The sequence below is a fragment of the Equus quagga genome, chromosome 7 (genome assembly GCF_021613505.1).
Source record: "Equus quagga isolate Etosha38 chromosome 7, UCLA_HA_Equagga_1.0, whole genome shotgun sequence".
Lineage (NCBI taxonomy): Eukaryota > Metazoa > Chordata > Mammalia > Perissodactyla > Equidae > Equus > Equus quagga.
Window position 1 is genome coordinate 53,895,486 of NC_060273.1, and position 17,976 is coordinate 53,913,461.

Consider the following 17,976-nt stretch of genomic DNA (forward strand, 5'->3'; position numbering starts at 1 on the left):
TGTTTTAAGGTGGTTCTCCCAGGGGAAACACCCTTGAATGCCTATGAAGTCACTTAAGGATCTAGTCATGCTCATGAAACCCTCCAGCAGCTTAAAGGGAAAACACCGACACACACACACACACACACACACACACACACACACAGTGCTCAGAGCACAGACCCAGGCCCAGCCTGAAGGGATTGCAAAACATGCTCCAGCGTGCATTTGGGAAAACAAAGAAAACCCTGCTCTTTTCTGCTCCAGACAGTCTGAGACGCTTGTGTGCCCTTGGGCCTTTGCCCAGTTCTCTCATCTGCCTCAGTCCTGGTACTAAATTGGTTCAAGGTTTGGAGGAAAGCTTCAGAGGAAAGGATGTTTAGAGTTCTTAAATGCTGAAGTCACCCTAAGGACCAGAGTATAGACCCTCTGTGGCCACGAGAGGGCGATGGCAAAGGCATCTGTACAGAAAGCTGCTCCCAAGAATAACAGCAGTAAATTGCATCTAACCAGTTTATGAATGATGGAGGGGCTGAAGAGTGTGCATGTGTGTATGTGTGTACAGTCCACACACTTGGGTGCCTAAAGCTAAGACTTTGAAAATCTGCTAAGTGCAATAAAATAGAATCTACACCTCTACCATATAATTACAGGAGGTGCTCAAGTAGTTGAAATTTCCTCGAAGGAAAATGAGGTAGAAGGAATCACAATAGCATTTATACGAAAGAAAAGGAAGAACTCAAGTAGTTGAAAGTTTCCTTGAACAAAAATGAGGTAGAAGAAATCAGAATAGCATTTATATGAATGAGAAGGGAAGAGCTCTCAGGAGCATAGCTGTTGTTACGGTGCGTGTGAGTGTGTGTGAGCATGCGTCTACATGTGTGTAAGCATGAGTGAGTGTACACAAGCATCTATGACTGTGTGTGAGGGCATGAGCGTACGCGTAGGCATAAATCTGTGTCTGTGTGTGAATGTGTGTATGTGCAGGGCTCACTCAGACTTTTCCAGTGTGAACAGACCTCAAGGAAGTCTGGGGAATACTTCCTCCAGTTCCTGCCCTCTCCCTCCAAACAAACAAACAAAATCATTCCTATAAGGATTTATGGAGCCTCTAACACACACGCCCCTCCCCACCGGCATCTGGAAAAGCTCAGACCTGGCCAATTTAGAGCGGGCACTGGAAGAACGAGGGTGTGGAGGGCAGAAGGGATGCACTGCATGCGAATGACTGTTTTGAAAAAATACTTTCTCTTCTTTGAGGCCCCAAACAACCCAGTGAGGTGGGCCCAGACAGGGCTGTGACCCCACTGCTTTGAGGAAGCCAAGGATCAGAGGTGACATGATTGACCCAGAGTCACTCAGGAAGTGGCAGCTAAAGACTGTGAACACAGCATTGTCAACCCAGGGGTCCAAGTCGCTGCCATCAACACTTTCAGCAACACAGCAGGCATGGAGCCTGGGCAAGGCAGGACAGGCGTCTGGGTAGGGTTTGTCAGCAGCGACCTGAACAACACGGACCACCATTTCTGTGACACGTGTGACTGTGGATTGCCTTAGTGTCGATACAGAAGACCCTTTAGGAAGAAGTTGTGCATCTTTGCCAAGATGAGGTAGGATCTTCAAGGATCTTTGTAGATGAGGTAGGGACGCGGCCTGGATGGGCTGTGACGCAAAACATGGATGAATGAGAGTGCCGCGGTTCGGGCTCCTGCTAGCTGTGTGACCTCTGGCAAGTCACTTCACTTCTCTGAGCTTTGGTTTTTTAGGTACTCAGATGCCCCTTTGCGGGACGGGGTTGGGACTGAAGGAAAGAACTCAAGTAGAGGGTCTGGCCCAGTGCCAAAAAAAAGAAAAACTGCCACCAGCCTGATCACTCCTTGGCTCCTAAGAGTGAATGAGTCTCAATTGTGGGGCCCTGCTGGCCGAGCCCCTTTCCTGCCCGGTTCCTTCCCTCTCCCTCCTCTGCTGCCTCCTCCCTCCGGGCCCTCGGTCGCTCCAGCAAAGTTCCCAACTTAGTCGACATGACGCGCGGCGCAGCCAATGGGAGGCGGAGCTGGCGTTTTTGGGGGGGCGGGAGGGTTGGGCCCGCGTCTCCGGTATCTGCCCTGCTCAGTGAATGGAGAGAGCGAGCGCCGGCCAGCTCACCCGGCCGCCCCGTGCCCCAGCCGCCGCCGCGCTCCCGAGCCCGGCCCCAAGCCGGACCTCCCCGGGCGCCGTGCCCCACTGCGCTCGCCCCAGGTCCCGGACCCGGCCCGCGCCCCGGTCCCGGGGCCAGCGGGCCCAGGGGGCGCTCCGCACCTGGGCACTCCGAGCGATGCGCAGCGGGGTAGCGCCGGCCCCGCCGATGGAGCTGCTGCCGCCGCCGCCGCCCGGCGCGCCCCGCTCCGCCCGCGCCCCGTGCGCCTGAGCGCCGAGCTCGCTCCTCCTCCGCGCCAACTCCACCGCCCACTCCCCAGGCCGCTCGTGCTCCCTGCGCGCCTCCCCGGGCTCCACGCGTCTTGCCCCGCCAAGGCAGCCTCCTCCGGGCCCGGGCCCCTGCACACCATGGCCCCCGGGCGGACAGGGGCCGGCGCCGCCGTGCGCGCCCGCCTGGCGCTGGCCTTGGCGCTGGCGAGCGTCCTGAGTGGGCCCCCCGCCACCGCCTGCCCCACCAAGTGTACCTGCTCTGCCGCCAGCGTGGACTGCCACGGGCTGGGCCTCCGGACGGTTCCCCGGGGTATCCCCCGCAACGCCGAGCGCCTGTGAGTACCCTCGCCCCGCCCCACCCGGGCCACCCACCTGGGTCCCACAGAGGGGCCCCAGGCACCAGATCCTTGCTATCCCCGTGGCCGCGCTGAATGCGGTCTTGGCTCTCATCCTCTCCTGGATCGGATCTTCACTCTGAGTTGGGGGTCTGTGGCTTTGGGCGGGTTCGGGGAGAGAGGTCTGGAAGCCCCCTGCGATAGGCGAAGAGCAGTGTCTTTCTGGGGGTGAGAGCTCCCGACTCAGGGCCCGCTGACAGCTTCCAAGGAGAACGCTGGCAGGAGGCGAGGGGAGGAGAGAACACCACAGCCAGTGAGGTCTTAGGGTGAGGCTAAGGGGTCCGCGCTCATTAAAGAGGGGGGCGAAGGAGAAAGCTGAAGGGTGATGGGGCGTCAGGGCACGGAGACAGGAGAGAGGGCCCAAGGCGACAGTGACCGGCTTGGAGATCAGCCGCTCTCTGGCTGCCCTTGCGAGGAAAGTTGAGAGTGTGCTTGAAGGTCTAACTTCTGAGGAACCTAACGAATTCAGAGTGGGTGCTTGCAAAACCCGCCGTGCCTGGAGCGCAGCCTCGGAGATACCAAGTTGCAGCCCGGGTGAATTTTTTATGGCTGGGTTATAAATGCCTCCCCAAACGGGCCGGAGAATGGAAATGCTGACAGCCCTTTAAATGAGACCGAGCGCTATAATCTTACAAACCGCACTCAGCCTCGATCCCGGGCTTGGCAGCGAGAGGAGAGGCGCTTGGAGAGTGGGGTGGATTGACCCTCGTTTTAACCCCAATTGTGCAACCAAATATTTACTTTTCATATGTCAACGTTTTGGAAACATTTATCATTTTGATCCTCGGACTAAATTCAAAACTTGGACTCAGGGGTGGGCTTTTCCTAGCCCGCAGTTGGGGAGTGGGGAAGGAGCGAGAATTGGAGGGGGCTGGAAAGCCTGGGAACACAGCCCAGAAGTGGGTGAGCGTTTGCTCTGGTGTGCTAGACTTCTCCGCCTTGTTCTGCCCCTTCCCCACATGTCTGAGGGGTAGGTGTGTGGGTCTTCCATTCCGCCTTCTTGACTGGAAGCTTCTTACACTGGGAGCAAGTGGCATGAGTCTCTGATGAATTGTCCCTGAGTGTGTTATTCCTGTTAATCACCGCCTGTCACCCCACCTCTCTCCTGCTCACTCTTTATGTGTCCCTGGGCGGACGCTCAGTAGAACTGCCATCCCTTTTCCTGGAGCTTTCCTTTGGCTCAAAACATTTTTTTTCGAGTGTATGATTATTGTGTGTGGTCGAACCATGCAATTCTAGAGAGTTGGAGCTGAACTTTCATTAACACAGAGAGAAAACCAGCCTCAGAAATGTGAAATGACTTGCCCAAGGTCACACAGCAAGTTGATGACAATAAAGGGCCAGAATCCAGGTTTCCACCACTTAATTCAGGCATTATATTTTACCATACTAGTGAAAAACTTGTTTTGGTAGCATTTTTGGATGCCTATAACTCAAAAACTAAATTCCCCTCCCTCCCCTACTAGGGCCAGCCACATGAGTTAGTGAAATAATAACTGAGGCTAATGTTTAATGAATGCTTACCGAGCCTTGATTTGTTTACGGGTGTTATCTCATTGAATCTCTACAACAGTCTTATTAGTTACATAGGTAATGCTTATTGGTCCACTTTACAGTTAAGCCATCTTGTCATTTGCTCAAGGTCGTGTAGCTAGTTAAGTCTTTGAATTTCAGCATGTCTGGCTCCTGAGTCCATAGCTCCTACCGCTCTGCTGGACATCCTTCAAACAAGCATCAGTTTGGGCTAGGATCTATAAGCAGACAGTCCTGGAAAGGTTCTCGCTGGGCTCCGGTCTTAGAATACCAGTCTTAGGATAGGCTGCTGTTGCTGCGCCTTTGGGTGCGCCCTGCAAACATCAGCTTGCTTTGACATTAGGTCTCCTATTTAGGGTCTTGGGGCTATTTCTCTCTCATCTTCAAAATCATCTTGCATGTTTGGGAAATCGAGGAGAGTGGGCCCTACTCCTTCTGGCATGGAGAGAGTCTTCGAAAGCTGTAGGCATGGCACTGCAGTCAGCACACCACTGGCCGCCTCCCCCAGGAGCCCTAGGCAGCTTGGGGCTGCCCTTCTACTCCACAACTGAAGACACTGGGTGGAGACTGGAGTCCTGGGCATTCCCACGGGCCCCCTGGTGCAGTCGTGGTCACTGGCGGGCAATGGCAGAGTAGGAAGTCCTTTGGAATATCTGAGTCTCATCTGCCTTGCTTCTGGTCACTGGTGCTGCTTTGGCTCAGGTGCATGGGGGCCATGAGGCTGCCAAGGCCGGCTCCTCAGCTCCTCATTCTAGTCTCCTTCCTCCCCAGGAGAGGGGGCAGTCTTCAGAAGCAAGCTGGGTCAGGATGAGCACAGGGGTTAAGAGCAGCCCACCAATGGTCCTTCATCGCCCCTCACCCTGTCTCCGTCAACTCAGATGTAACATTTCAATTCTGCAAACTCTTGGGGGGATATTTGGCATGTCTAAGCTGTGCTAAGGATTTCTTTAGGGAGGAATTTCTCATTCATTCCTCCCTTCATTCATTTGACAAACATTACTTGAGCCTCTACTGCATTCCAGTAACTGTGTATAAAATCACTGCATATACAGAAGAAAACCAGCAATTCAACTTAAAGAATGTAAGCAAAGGACGGAGAAGGCAACTTCCTCTGGTGAGCCTCTTTGACTTCCCAGGGCTTATTTTTTCATGGGGTCTAAGTTTTGTCAGCACTGCCTCGGATGCTCGGGACCTTTCTAAAATCCAGTTTTCTGATCTCAAGTGTTTATGTTATGGTTTATAACAAAGAAGCAGCATTTTCTCCCTCTTCATTCCTGCTGCGCTACCTACCAAAGAGGCTTTTATGAAGGGATGTGTGTGTGTGTGTGTGTGTGTGTGTATAGTTGTTTCTCTGGGTGTTTTTGACTTCTGAGACCTCATCCGCTCACGGTCCGCCATTCAGGAGAAGCTGCGTGGGGATAATGTGGTCACCCTTTGGACTTTGCTTCAGGCCTGGAGTGGGGCCTGTTAAATTGTTCATAATTAAGCTGGTGTCAGAGTTGGGGGTCTGTGTTCCAGCTTCTTCTCCAGAATGTCAGCGCATCACACAGAAAGAGAAACTCTCTGTCGTTTATAAACTACTGACAATTTTTTTTGCACTCAATGAGGAGGTGACACCCATGAGAAAGCTAAATAAACATAGAGGAGAACTCAGTGTAATTTATTATCCGTGCAGCAGAGTTAGAGGACAAGAGGAGAGGAAGTGAATGGCGGTGCCTGAGACAAAACATTTACCATGGAGCGCAGAGTAAACAGATGTTGCATTTACCCTTCTGAGTGCAAAAGGAGCCCACAGATGTAATTCTTCTCCAGCCACAATCTCGGCCTGGAAGAAGAGGAGACAGATGAAAATGAACTCTCATGTGGGGCCCCTTCTCCCCGTCCTGCCTCAAGGCAGGCGGAGGCCCGCTTCTCGCCTGTGGCGAGGTGGTGGCCTGAACAGCGGAGTGGGGCAGGAGTGGACATCTTTGGTTTTTCACTTGGCTCTGGAACATGCTGGAGACTGCTGTATTTAAATAAACATTTCCTGTTTGCGAAGGAAAACGGGCGAAAGGCTGAAACGTGAGAATGTGGTAACTTAATTTTCTCCATCACTCCAGATGACGGCAAGCTTCGCCGGTGGTTGGGTCCAATAAAAACCGACACCGTGTCATAGGCTTTCCCTTACTTGACCACAGAGGTCCCGAGGTCAAGTGGGAGACTTTCCAAGATGCTCAACAGCCAGGCTCTGCGTCCTGGTACTCTCAGCCCTCAGGGCCAGCTCAGAGGACCAGGGGCAAGCTGGTGAATCATGGGGCCAATCTGGGCTGACAACAGTGAGGTGGCCTTTCAGGGAAGCAAAGTGCTCTCTAGCTTGACATGAGCAGCTGAGTGCACCTGCCTCCAGTATGCTGTGCAACTCTAAACAGATTGCTTTTCCTCTCTGGGCCTCATTTTCCTGAAAGTAGAATTCTAGGATAAATGGTTTTCTGTGTATAGTCTGCAGTTCACTGGTGAACTGTCACGGTCCATTTCCCCAGTGCCTAGAATAGGGCCTGGTACATAGTAGGTTTTCCACAAGTACGTGTTGAATAAATGATGAATCTCAAAAATACAAATCTTTCTTTAGTTCTTATAAGTGAAAGATGGGCAATTATAGATTTGCATTTTTATGTATGGCTAAGGGCTACTTACTAATAACCTATTACATGAGTTATTAAGGGTTTCGAAAATTTGGCTTTCATGAACTAAAATTATTGCCTTCCTAGTGTTACCAAGGACTCCTAATGAGTGATCCACGCTGGAGTCTGGTTGCCAGGCGTTGCTTAGCAACCTTGCAAAACTCCTACTGTGCACATGCCCCTGAAAAGAGCTAGAAATCTTGAACACTTAAACCGTAGGACTTTCTAATCAGGCACTCATCAGCTCCATCCTGCGCTCTCTGCGGTTTTTGATTGCTGCTCTTCTTGTATTAATTGATGTATTTGTAGGATCATTATTAAGTTTTGCTTTTGCCGATCATCTGGGTCTTAAATTATTTCTGCATTTTTGCCATTTTGATTGTTGTTTTGTTTCTCTGCAGTTCTGTGTGCTGTCACAGAGTTCTGTCTCCCCTGAAAGTGAGAACGATGGGTCTGAGAGTCGTGCGAGCTTTTGCGCTGACTGAGTGGGCTGTGGCAGGCAGGTGTCAGTGCCTGGTGGTCCAGACATGGGCTCTGGAGACAGACAGCTCTGGCTTGACTTCGGGCTCTGTTTTGTCTTTGCTGTGGCACCCAGGTGGGTTCCTCCCATCCTCTAGGCAGCAGTCGATTTACTCCCTTGTACGGCCTTCCCACACCAGTGATCCAGGGGTGGTAGTTGCACTGGCCCTGTGGGAGTGTTGTGAACGGGCCCTGAGGCAATCCGTGGAATGCAGGCAGCACGGTGCCCAGCCCATTTTTTCTCCAGCTGCTCTTCCTTCCCCGTAACGTGTGCATAGTGAACGTTCCTCTTGGGGACGATTAAATGAAATAACGTGTACTAAGTGCTTATCACAGTACTGGCACATAGGCCTCCGCACACTAGTAGTGACAGTGACCATAGCTCTCATTTCCATTTCTTCATCTCAGGCCCCATCCAGCTGGAAGGTTTGAGATGCCCATGGTAAATGTGCCCTCTCGAGGCCACTTCCTTGCCTGCACATAGACTGTGCCCAACACTCTCGTGCCTGGCCCCCTCCCCCCTCCTCTCCAGCTAAGCCCAGGTTGTCCTCTGTTCCATGAAAAGGGGATTATGGTTGAAGTGGTTTATATCTTTTCCATGGGCGTGCTGCTTTGTGGTCTATTTAAATAAGGAATGCATTTTATTTATTTATTTTTGGAGGTTAATTTTCATGGGGAATTTTTGGCCCTGACTTTTTTTTTTTCAATTCTCGTTCCTCCTGCCTTTCCCTAAATACCTCCTTTTACTGACTTCCCGTGTCCGCCTCCGTTACTGCTTTTACTTGAAACAGCTGTATTTACTAGCTTGCTCCACCCTCATTATGTAAGGTGGTCTTAACCCTTTTTAGAACTGCTGGAGAGAAAACCACAAGGCTTCTCCGGCGAGCGTTTCTGGAGCACCACTGATACCAGGTGGGACAGATGCAGAGGGCGCCTGCTGTGGTGCCCCGTGCTGAGTTTTCAAGGCTCTCGGTGATTCGTCATTCTCCATCCTTAGAGTGAAATCAGCCTTGCCCAGGTGGGAAGAGCTCACAGTAGGGATCCTCTGCTGCTCTGTTCTGAAGACCTGGACTGTGTTTTGTAACTACTGTTATTGCTGGTCTGCCAAAGCCTATACTTTCCTTCCCACTCGCTGTGGTCTTCCGAGTTCTGTTGCCAGCACAGTATTTGATACAGCCGTTCCCTGGGAAGCATTGGTCGAGGGGTGTGTGATTCAAAATCTCCAGCACTGAGTGGCTTGGGAGGTGGGAAAAGCGATGATCTTTGTGGGTAGCTGTGTAGACTCCAGACCCAGACAGGGTTCACATCCTGGCTTTACCACTTATGAGCTGGGTGACCTCGCTCTCCTCATTTGTAAAATAGGAATAATAAAAGTACCCCCTTCATAGAATGCTATGAGTGCTGAATTAACTCACATAGACTGCCCGGATCAGTAAGCATCCCCCGTGAATATTCCTATCGTTATTACTATCATAATTCCTACTGGCCGTAGTCATCCTTCCAGAGCATGCTCAAGATAAAACCTGATTAGGAAAAACATGAATCGTCAGGGTCGAAAGGGGTCCTCTTGTCCAAGTTCCAACCATGTGCAGGTTGATCTTCCACCAACATAATTTTGGGGAAAATGGTCCTTCTCTTTTGCTTGATTACATCCAGTGATGAGGAACTCAGTTCTTCCTAAAGCAATTTATCCTATTTTAAAAACCGTACTGAGGAGAAATTTTTCTTTGTTTGGAGGTTGAGCCTGTCTTTCATTGCTTGTTATTACACAGAGCAAGTATAATTCTTTTCCCGAATGATAGGATTTCAAAAATCTTATTGCTGTTATGTTTCTCACCACCCACTTACCCAAGTCTTCCGCAAACTTTGATAATTACCTCGACTATTCTGTGCGTGTTAGACTTGAACGCAGGCCCTCTCCCTGTTCCTGGTGACCTTCCTCCCAATAGGGTTCCAATCTTCTTTGCCTCATATTAGAGTGAGACCTGCCGCTCCCTCACCAGCTTGACCTCTCTCAGTGCGTTCTACAGGGACATTTCACTTGGGACAGCCACCTGCCTGGCCTGGCTCATTTTGACCAGGCTGTTCACTGCATCCCCAGTGTCTGCCCAGCACTCCCTGCTGTTGGTCCTATTTTTCCCCCATCCCGCACGTGTGCGGTTGACTCTTGAGAGTCTAAGTGCAACACTTTGCATTTATCCTAATTAAATTTTGGCCAATAGTTTCATTTCATCAGCTTTTCAGGAAGATTTTCTAGTTTTATTTTCTAATCTAGCATATTACTCTCCCTCTCCCGATTTCCTCTGCAATTTTAGCCATCTTGCCCTGTGGATCTTTATCCAGGTTGTCAGGATAATCAGCAGAGTCCTCTCTGCTTTTTTCGAAGTCGTTCTAAGGTCTGGGGTGCAGATTATGTATATATACTGTCCTGTTCTGTCTGGCTGAGGTGGATGAAAATGTTGAGGTCTTGTTGGCCTGTGGCGTCTTCTTTCCCTGGGCTTCTGTTCATATTTTCCCTGGAGTGATTTCCTATTAATGCTTAATTTCTCTGTTTGTTGAATTGTCTGTAAACTCTTGGTTTCTCATAGCGCTTTCCGTCATGACTTTAGCTTCCCCCTTGCCCTGTTAGGATGCAGCCCCACCAGCATGGGAATGTGGTGTGTGTAGGTGTGTGTGTGTTATTCTCTCCTGTAAAGTGTTTTAGCCTGAGAATTCTGTTAGTAGCTGCGCTCAGCTGGGAAGCCTCAGTTTCTCAAAGGGATTTCTCTTAACATCTTGGGGTGCCCACTGGCACAGGGTACATATGCTTGAGTAGGGCTGGGAATGAATGCGATGGAGGTTGAAGCATAGAGGACTCTCCCCAGAGCTCCATAAATAATAATAATAATGACAGAAACAATCACCACCGCCACAACAGCTCCCATTTATTGAGCCCCTCTTTGTGCCTGGCACTGCTCTCACACTTTACGTGCATGGACTCAATTAATCTACCAATCACGCGAGGCAGGGACTCATACTGTCCTCGTTTTACAGATGAGGAAACTGAGTCAGAGAGTGAAGTCACTTCCCCAGGTAGGAGCAGTGGAGTCAGGGTTCGTCCAGGCAGTCTGGTGTCAGGTCTGTGCTCCAACCACTGGTCATGTCATTTCTGCCAAAGTTTTTATGTCACCCTCTTCTCTGTCTTCCAAACCCAGTTCTCAGAGAACAACCAGAAGAAATAAAAAAACAGAAAACCTCACTGAGTTCCAGTTGAATCAGGGAACACCTGTTCAAAGGAAGGCACCCCAGGAGGAATGCCAGAGCTATGTTCTGGACGCCTGGCCAAACAGCCATGTCCAGTTAGGGGAGTAGGTGGCATTCAGATTGGAGCTTGAGGATGAGTAGGGTTCCCGTAGGTGGTAATGAGAACGTGATACAGATTTGCAGAAGTTCACGGTTACACGGAACCTATGAGACCCAGAGCCCAATAGAAAATGATAGGACCTGTGTTTTAGGAAGTTTCATCAAACAGAGGTGTTTAGAACCGAATCCAGTAGGTCAAGTCTTAGGAAAACTATCACCAGGGTTATGTGGCTGATTATTGTTTTTATTTTGAATTTGAGGGGATAAACCATCCAAGAACAGTTCTGATGGGTCTTCTTGACTAGTATTTTCCCTCACGAGTATCTGCTGACATTTTGGCAGAGAGAGTTTCCTTTCCAGTTAAATGTACTACTCACCTTCTCTCAGCCCTGATCCCTACCCTGAGAGCAGGTCCTTCTAGAACAGGATGCATATAAGATGCATACTGGCTGGAGTGGCCGTGACTTCACTTTTTGGGGCCTTCTCACTGCCTGTGTGGGCTCAGACTCCTCTTGTCCGAAACACCTGTCTGGGTTCCTGACCCCTGATTCATTCTGCATTTAGCAGCATTGTGGACTGTGATTCCTGAAAGTCTGCCAGCACATTTAACCACCCACCTTGACTCCCTCGAGTTTTTTGGCCTCCCTAGTTCCTGTCTGCTACCCAGCGTACCCACTCCTTGCTCCCCTGCCCTGTAGAATTAGTGTATGCCCTGACTGGGGCTGGTCTGCATGGTGTGGAATCCATGGTCCTCTTCTTCTGTGAGGTTTGTGAATTTGACTGTAGACTTGGACATCTCTCCCTGAGCCTGAGCTGCACCTGGCTCCTGCCTTGATCCTTCCAGCTTGGCTTCTTGCCGTCTCCTGCCCTCCACGTAACTCTCTGTAGCCTCAGTACTGAATTTGGACTTCCGCCATCTAAGCCTCAGGTCCTGAGATTGGATTTCAGGAGGCTCTCTGTGGCCTGGACCTTCATTGGAGACTGGAGACTCCCAACCCATGGCCGTGTCCTGGAAACAACCTCAGACTTCCTCTTCATGGCCATCTGAAACCTTTTATGATGCCTAGGATCATAGGTAGGGGTGTTCTGGGGCTGGACTCTGTGAATGATGAATTACTTACAATGTGCTCCTGTGCTCCCTGCAACCCAAGCAGAGAATAGAGCAGATTGTTCTGTGATTGAAATGCTCAGCAATGTCAGTTTCATTGGAGAGCTGTCCTGCTCAGAAATGTGTTGCAGAAGTTTCTGGACTGCCTAGCACTTTCTGGACATTCTTTTTATTCTTTTTTTTTCCTTTTTTTTTTGGTAAGGAAGATTGGCCCTGAGTTAGCCTCTGTGCCGATTTTCCTCTATTTTGTATGTGGGATGCCACCACAGCATGGCTTGATGAGCGGTGTGTAGGTCTGTGCCAGAAATCCAAACCTGTGAACCCCAGGCTGCCAAAGTAGAGTGTACGAACTTTAACCACTCTGCCACCGAGCCAGCCCCTCTGACATTCCTTTTTTCTCCTCCCCATCTGCCCAGCTCTCTAATGTAGGTAGAAAAGTGTTTTGTAAATGGAATTTCTGAGTGCTATTAGTGAGAAACCAATGGGGAGTTCAATTGGATGTAACCTTAAATGAGTAAAAAGACCTAGGCGGAATCCTGGTTTCCATCATTTTTTTAAACTGCACGACCATGTAGGAGGATCTTTCCAAGTCTTAGTTGTCTCATATGTAACCTTTAGAATGGTAGGAATAACACTTCTCTCATGGGGCTGATGCAGGGTTTAAATGAGATCAGATGTCTGCAAATGCCTCCTGAGTTTAGTGCTATGCAAGTACCTTAATGAGTCCACCCACCATGTCTGATTTTAACCACTAAATCCTGTATCTGAAGGATGATCAGGATTCATCTTCAAATCGTGCATTTACCGATGAGGAAACTGGGTGAGCTCCAGCGCCTTGCTTGGAGTCGCCCATGTCCTGGGACTCTTACTCGGGGGATTTTTCCTTTTTGTTTTTTCCCACTTATCAAGACGCACCTTTTACAGATGCAGATATAGCCTCACACCAGGCCTGTCAGCAACCCAACCAGGTGGAGTTTAGAGGACTTTTTGCCTAACTGGGTGATTAAGAAGTGGCAGCGTACATGACAGTCAGACCAAAAAAGGGGCCCCGGGAAGGATGGAGTCATTGAAAGGAGCCATTTATAGAGTGCCTACTATGTGCCAGGAGCAATGATGAATAAAGCAAGTGAAATGTCCTCATAGTAGAACAACTCAAAATAATATGAAAATCAGTCTGAGCTGTCCCTTCCCACAAATGCCTGACAAGGCGGAGGCCACCGTGCTGGGTTCAGAGAGACTTATAGGGTGGGGGCGAAATGCTAGAACAATGGAAGATGAGACACCAAGCCCTCAGGAACCACTGATGAAAGCAAGCCCCGCTCATCCCTTTTAGTGGGTACAGATACGTAGGAAAACTCACATATCATTTAAAAAAAAATAGTAGAAGTGAAATTAAAAAAAGAAAATATTAATCTGAGAACAATTGTATCCAAGAAAGCATTCAAGTATGCCTCCGCAGCTAGCTGGCAAACAGCACAAGTTCTGCATTTTATTAGAGTCCTAACTCTGTGTAGAATACTGACCTTATTTGAGAAGCATTTCATAAACACTGACACACAGCACAGCGGCGTCTGAGGCCAGGAGGAGATACAGGGCCTCCTTTGGGTTCCTCCTTTGGCTGTTCCACCTGTATCTAGACCACTGGACATTGTTTCCCTGGGGTGTTAATTCCGTTATTCTTCTCTCTCACGTCTCACTGAGCAGGTAGGGATTTTCCCAGGGGAAAATGAGGGAGGGGGCTTTGGATTGACAATTGCCCTTTGGGCAGGGTTTGCCTAGGTGTGGGGTAGGCTATGGGGAGGCCTTGGCTTGGAAGGGAAGGGTCTGAGAACTTTAATTTGGCCAGGTTTCTTTCTGGACTTCTCTCTTGTGCCTGGAGACCTGTGATGTGTCTGTGCACAGGGAGCTGCTCCTCAGGCAGCGTTCACTTGGTTCTTTGGAATAGGAGACCTGAGGCTTTCAAGAGCCCCGAGAAACGCATGCATTACATCTCCTCCTACTAGAAGTTGGCACTTTTCTTTCCATCTGCTCCCAGCTTACAAGTTCTGAATTTCTGCCATGCAACTTGCTTGTGTCCCTCCCCCTCTTGTCTCCTTCCCGAGCCAAGCGATTTTCAGGCTTTGGAGGCATCTCTGGAGATCATCTGGTCTACCTCCTCGCACTGATCTCAGCGCACCTGGACAGGTGAACGTCTTAGGGCAGTAACAGGAGGGACCTGAGCTTTGTGAGCTGCCCTCCTGAGAAGTTTGCCCTGCTTTCATTTCAGCCTCCTTCACAGCACTTGGTCTTCAGTAAAGATCCCTCAGAGCCGTAGGAAGCATCTGCAACCTGGGACGCTAGGGAGACAGAGGAGGGACCAAATCTAGTACAAAAAGAAGGAATGATGTAGAGCCAGGGGGGAGAGGCTCCAGATGAGGACTTTGGAGGGAGATCACATCCCAAGGGTCCTACGCACCACAGTAGGTTATTTAGGGTCCAGAAAGGGAAGATCCCAGATGGGGAAAATGGCAAGGGAAGGAACGCTGGGAAGAAGGACTGGAGCAGGGATCCAAACTGGGAAGGCCAATTGCTCCAGGGGAGTTTTTAACGATGCTAGTGGTCCCCCCCTCTAATTACTTCATGCCACAAGATGGTAACCAATCTGCTCTGTTTAGGCGTACGTTTTAATACTTTCTGAAACATTTCCCATAAGCTTCCTCCTGCCGTGTGCCCTCCTTGTATGTTCTAGAAATTTTGCAGAGACCTAAATCTCCTCTGGGTTCCTTCCTGACTGGAGCTGCATGCTGATTTGAGCCATATTCAGCCAGGAAACCCTCTTCCTGTCTTTAAAACAAGAAACATCTCCTTCCGAGAAGACTACACTGAGGTTTTCTTTGTCTGTGTTGCTAACGAACAAAGAGGCCCCATTGCAAAACAGCATTTCACGAGCAGAGCAGGGCTGATAGCACCTCCTGCCAAATGTGACTGTGTGTAGTTGTGTGGGGGGAAAACAGCTTTGTCAAGAGGAGGGCCGAGGGAGGCAGCTCTGGGGAATTTTTAGCCACTGCAGCGTGGTGCAGTGGAAAGAATGCTTGCCTGGGAATTTGGAGACCTGGCTGTACCTCTCAACACACCGTGTGACCTTGGACAAGTCACTTGACCTCTCTGGGCCTCAGTTTCTTCGTCTTTAAAGGGGATAAAGGGAACAGACTGGATGATCCCCAAGGATCCTTTCAGCCCTGTGCATCCTCACTTCTGGGGGCTGGGTTTAGACCTGAGCCAACATCCAACTAACCCAAGGGACTTTCTCGAGGCAATAGAGAGGCCAGGACAGCTGCTTCGGGGAGTGGCTGGTCCTTGATTAAGGCTCAAATAATTAGCTCAGCTCCACAGTAAGCCTTCTGAAATTAAGAAAGAAAACGATGTTTAGTTTCAAAAATAGCAGTCGGCGTTTCTTAAAACTGATCGGCTTTGGGATTTGTAGACTTGGAGGAGGGATGTGATTTCCCTTCCTGTGTAGCAGAGTGGTCTGGGGTATTGACGCTGGCGTTCGTGTGACCTGGGCTGGAATGCCGTCCCTAGCTAGGTAATCTTGAGCATGTTTTTTGACAGTCACCTGCTTTTTTGGGCTGCTGGGAGGATCAAACGAGGTAACACATGGCAGGCTTAGAGTGTAGTGCCTGGTCTTGAGTAATCACTCAAAAAGCCGTTATTCTGATTACCTATTGCTGCTTAACAAACCACCTCAAAACTTAGTGTTGTAAAGCCATGAGCATTTTGTTACGCTCCATTCTCCTTTGGGTTAGGGTTTTGGACGTAGCTCAGTAAGGATGTCTGGTCTCTGCTCCCTGAGGTGTGAGGCATCAGCTGGAGAGTATGGGAATGACTGGAGGAGGCTGGAATGGCTGGGCTAGAATCGTCTGCAGACTGTTCACTCACATGTCACGTACTTGGGCTGGTTCGCTTGAAGGCTGAGCTCAGCTGGGCTGTTGATCCGGGCGCCCACATGTGCCCTCTCTATGGGGCTTGAGCTTCCTTGCAGCGTGGTGGCCTTAGAGTAGTCTACCTTCTTACATGGAGGTTTAAAGCTCCAGGAACAGTTGTGCCTGTAAACAACCCAGAGCAAAACTTTGTAAACGAAGTTGCAGGGCTTTTTATGAACTAGCCTTAGAAGTCACAAAGTATCCCTTCTGCTGTTTTCTATGTTCCAAGCTAGCCTGGAATCAAGGCTAGGGGCCACCTCTTGAAAGGAGAAGTCCCAAAGACTTTGCAGCCCTATTTGTAAACCTCTGCAGCCATATAGTTATCATTGTTACTTTCTATACTATGTAACTAATCTCTCAACTAGATTAAAAGCTTCTTGAGGGCAGGAGCTATGCATTCCTCTTCAGGCTTAGTACAATGCTTGTGAAAATAAGACTAAGGCAACACATTTTTAAAGACCAAATTGGATTAGATCATCAGGAGATTTGGTGGAAAGACTCTGAGCTTTAAAGCCAAAGAGATTTGGATTAAAAAAATCTGTATTCAAAATGTACCCTTTGGTAAATTACTTGCCTTTCTAGACTCAGTTTTTTCATCCAAAAAAAATTGGAGACAGTAATACCTGCTTGATGATTGTTGTAAGAATTAGGGATAATACATGCAAAATGCCCAATACACAGTTGATGCTAATGAGCATTGTGAGGCATTGTGGCACTGTGGCAAGCACACAGATGCTTAAGTTAGATAGATCTGGTTTCAAATCCCATTGCTTACCGTTCTGTGACTACAGTAAGTCCTTTCATCTCTTTGAGTCTTAGGATCCTCATCTGTAAAATGGATATAATAGTAAATTCCTTCTAGGGTTATTGTAGGGATAAGAAATACATCATGTAAACCTTCCAGCTTGGTGCCTGACACATAATAGGGACTTGACACATACACCTGAAAATTGAGTAGCCGCAGTTAAAATTTATAGTTCTTTTGTTTATATGTTGATTCATCCATGAATTTGTGCATTGAATAATTGTTTATTTAATGCTAATAACTCACAATATCCTCATTTCTCAAGTCCCTGTATGCTAGGGTCTGTTGATGTCTAGATCTGGGAAGAGACTCTCATGGGATAGAGAACTGGCCGTTTGGTAAGGAGCTCAAGGGCCCAGGCCAGCTACTGGGGACAGTGCTCTATTTGAACACATCTGCAGTTGAGTTTTAATTGCTCCATTGGCTTTTGACCCCAGAGCGCCCCCTGGCTTCCTGGAGTTATGACCATTTTGCACACATATCCTCATGTCTCCTTTCCTTTTGGGGTCTGTCCTCTTCCTTGCTGCTGTAGGCAAGCATGCTAACTCTTACCTTGTGTCTGTTTTTGTTGTTGCTTTTTCTTTAAAGCATGGTTTTCCTGGTTCAAATTTGGCAAACTGTACCAGTCTTGTCTGTGTGGTGCCAAACCAGGACGCCAGGTTTAATTTTTCCAGGTAGTTTCTGGGACCTCAGGCTCTGATAGGAACCCTTGACTAGGAGGTCCTCTTTTTCTTCTCTAAGATCTCCCAAAAGCCCTGTTAGCCTTTTTTTAAGAATGTAGATAAACTGATAAAATACCTTGGCTTTGTCCTTAGAAATGATTTTGAGGCCATTCATGGCCACCTCCTCGGGTATCGTATTTCTTCTGAATGACCCTATCTATTTCAATGGTTTTGATTACACGGGCTTCTGGCATTTGCTGAGTTCTACTCAAGGATCATAGTGTACCTGTGAGACTGTCTTATGTCTTCTTGCTTTTGCAAGTCCCTCCATCTCCTTCATCATAGTGGACGTGTGTTGTGTTGGGCTGCCCAGGATTTAGTCTCTTCCCAACAGAATCTCATCTTCTGCACCCACAGGATACAGTCTGGTGGATTTGTAGTCAGGGACCTTGCCCTCTCCTAGTCAAGGGATGAGCTCATGACCCAAGCCAGGTCAATTGAGTGCTTCATCCCTGGAAATGGAATCTTGACCAGAGAGACAAAGAGATTGGACGTGATGGCCTACCATTTCATCTGACCACTTGTACAATGACCAGACATGCCTA

The 17,976-nt window shown here is 49.0% G+C and overlaps 1 protein-coding gene across 1 annotated transcript in view; it reads left to right on the forward strand.

Annotated features, from left to right (window-relative positions):
• The first annotated feature begins 2,098 nt into the window (after nucleotides 1-2,098).
• The window catches only part of SLIT3 (slit guidance ligand 3), a 592,330-nt gene continuing 576,452 nt past the window's right edge, over nucleotides 2,099-17,976 (forward strand). Inside the window, exon 1 of the mRNA XM_046666802.1 lies at nucleotides 2,099-2,720. Coding sequence (XP_046522758.1) covers nucleotides 2,524-2,720 — 197 coding nt within the window. The 5' untranslated portion in view covers nucleotides 2,099-2,523. The remainder of the gene's footprint in view (nucleotides 2,721-17,976) is intronic.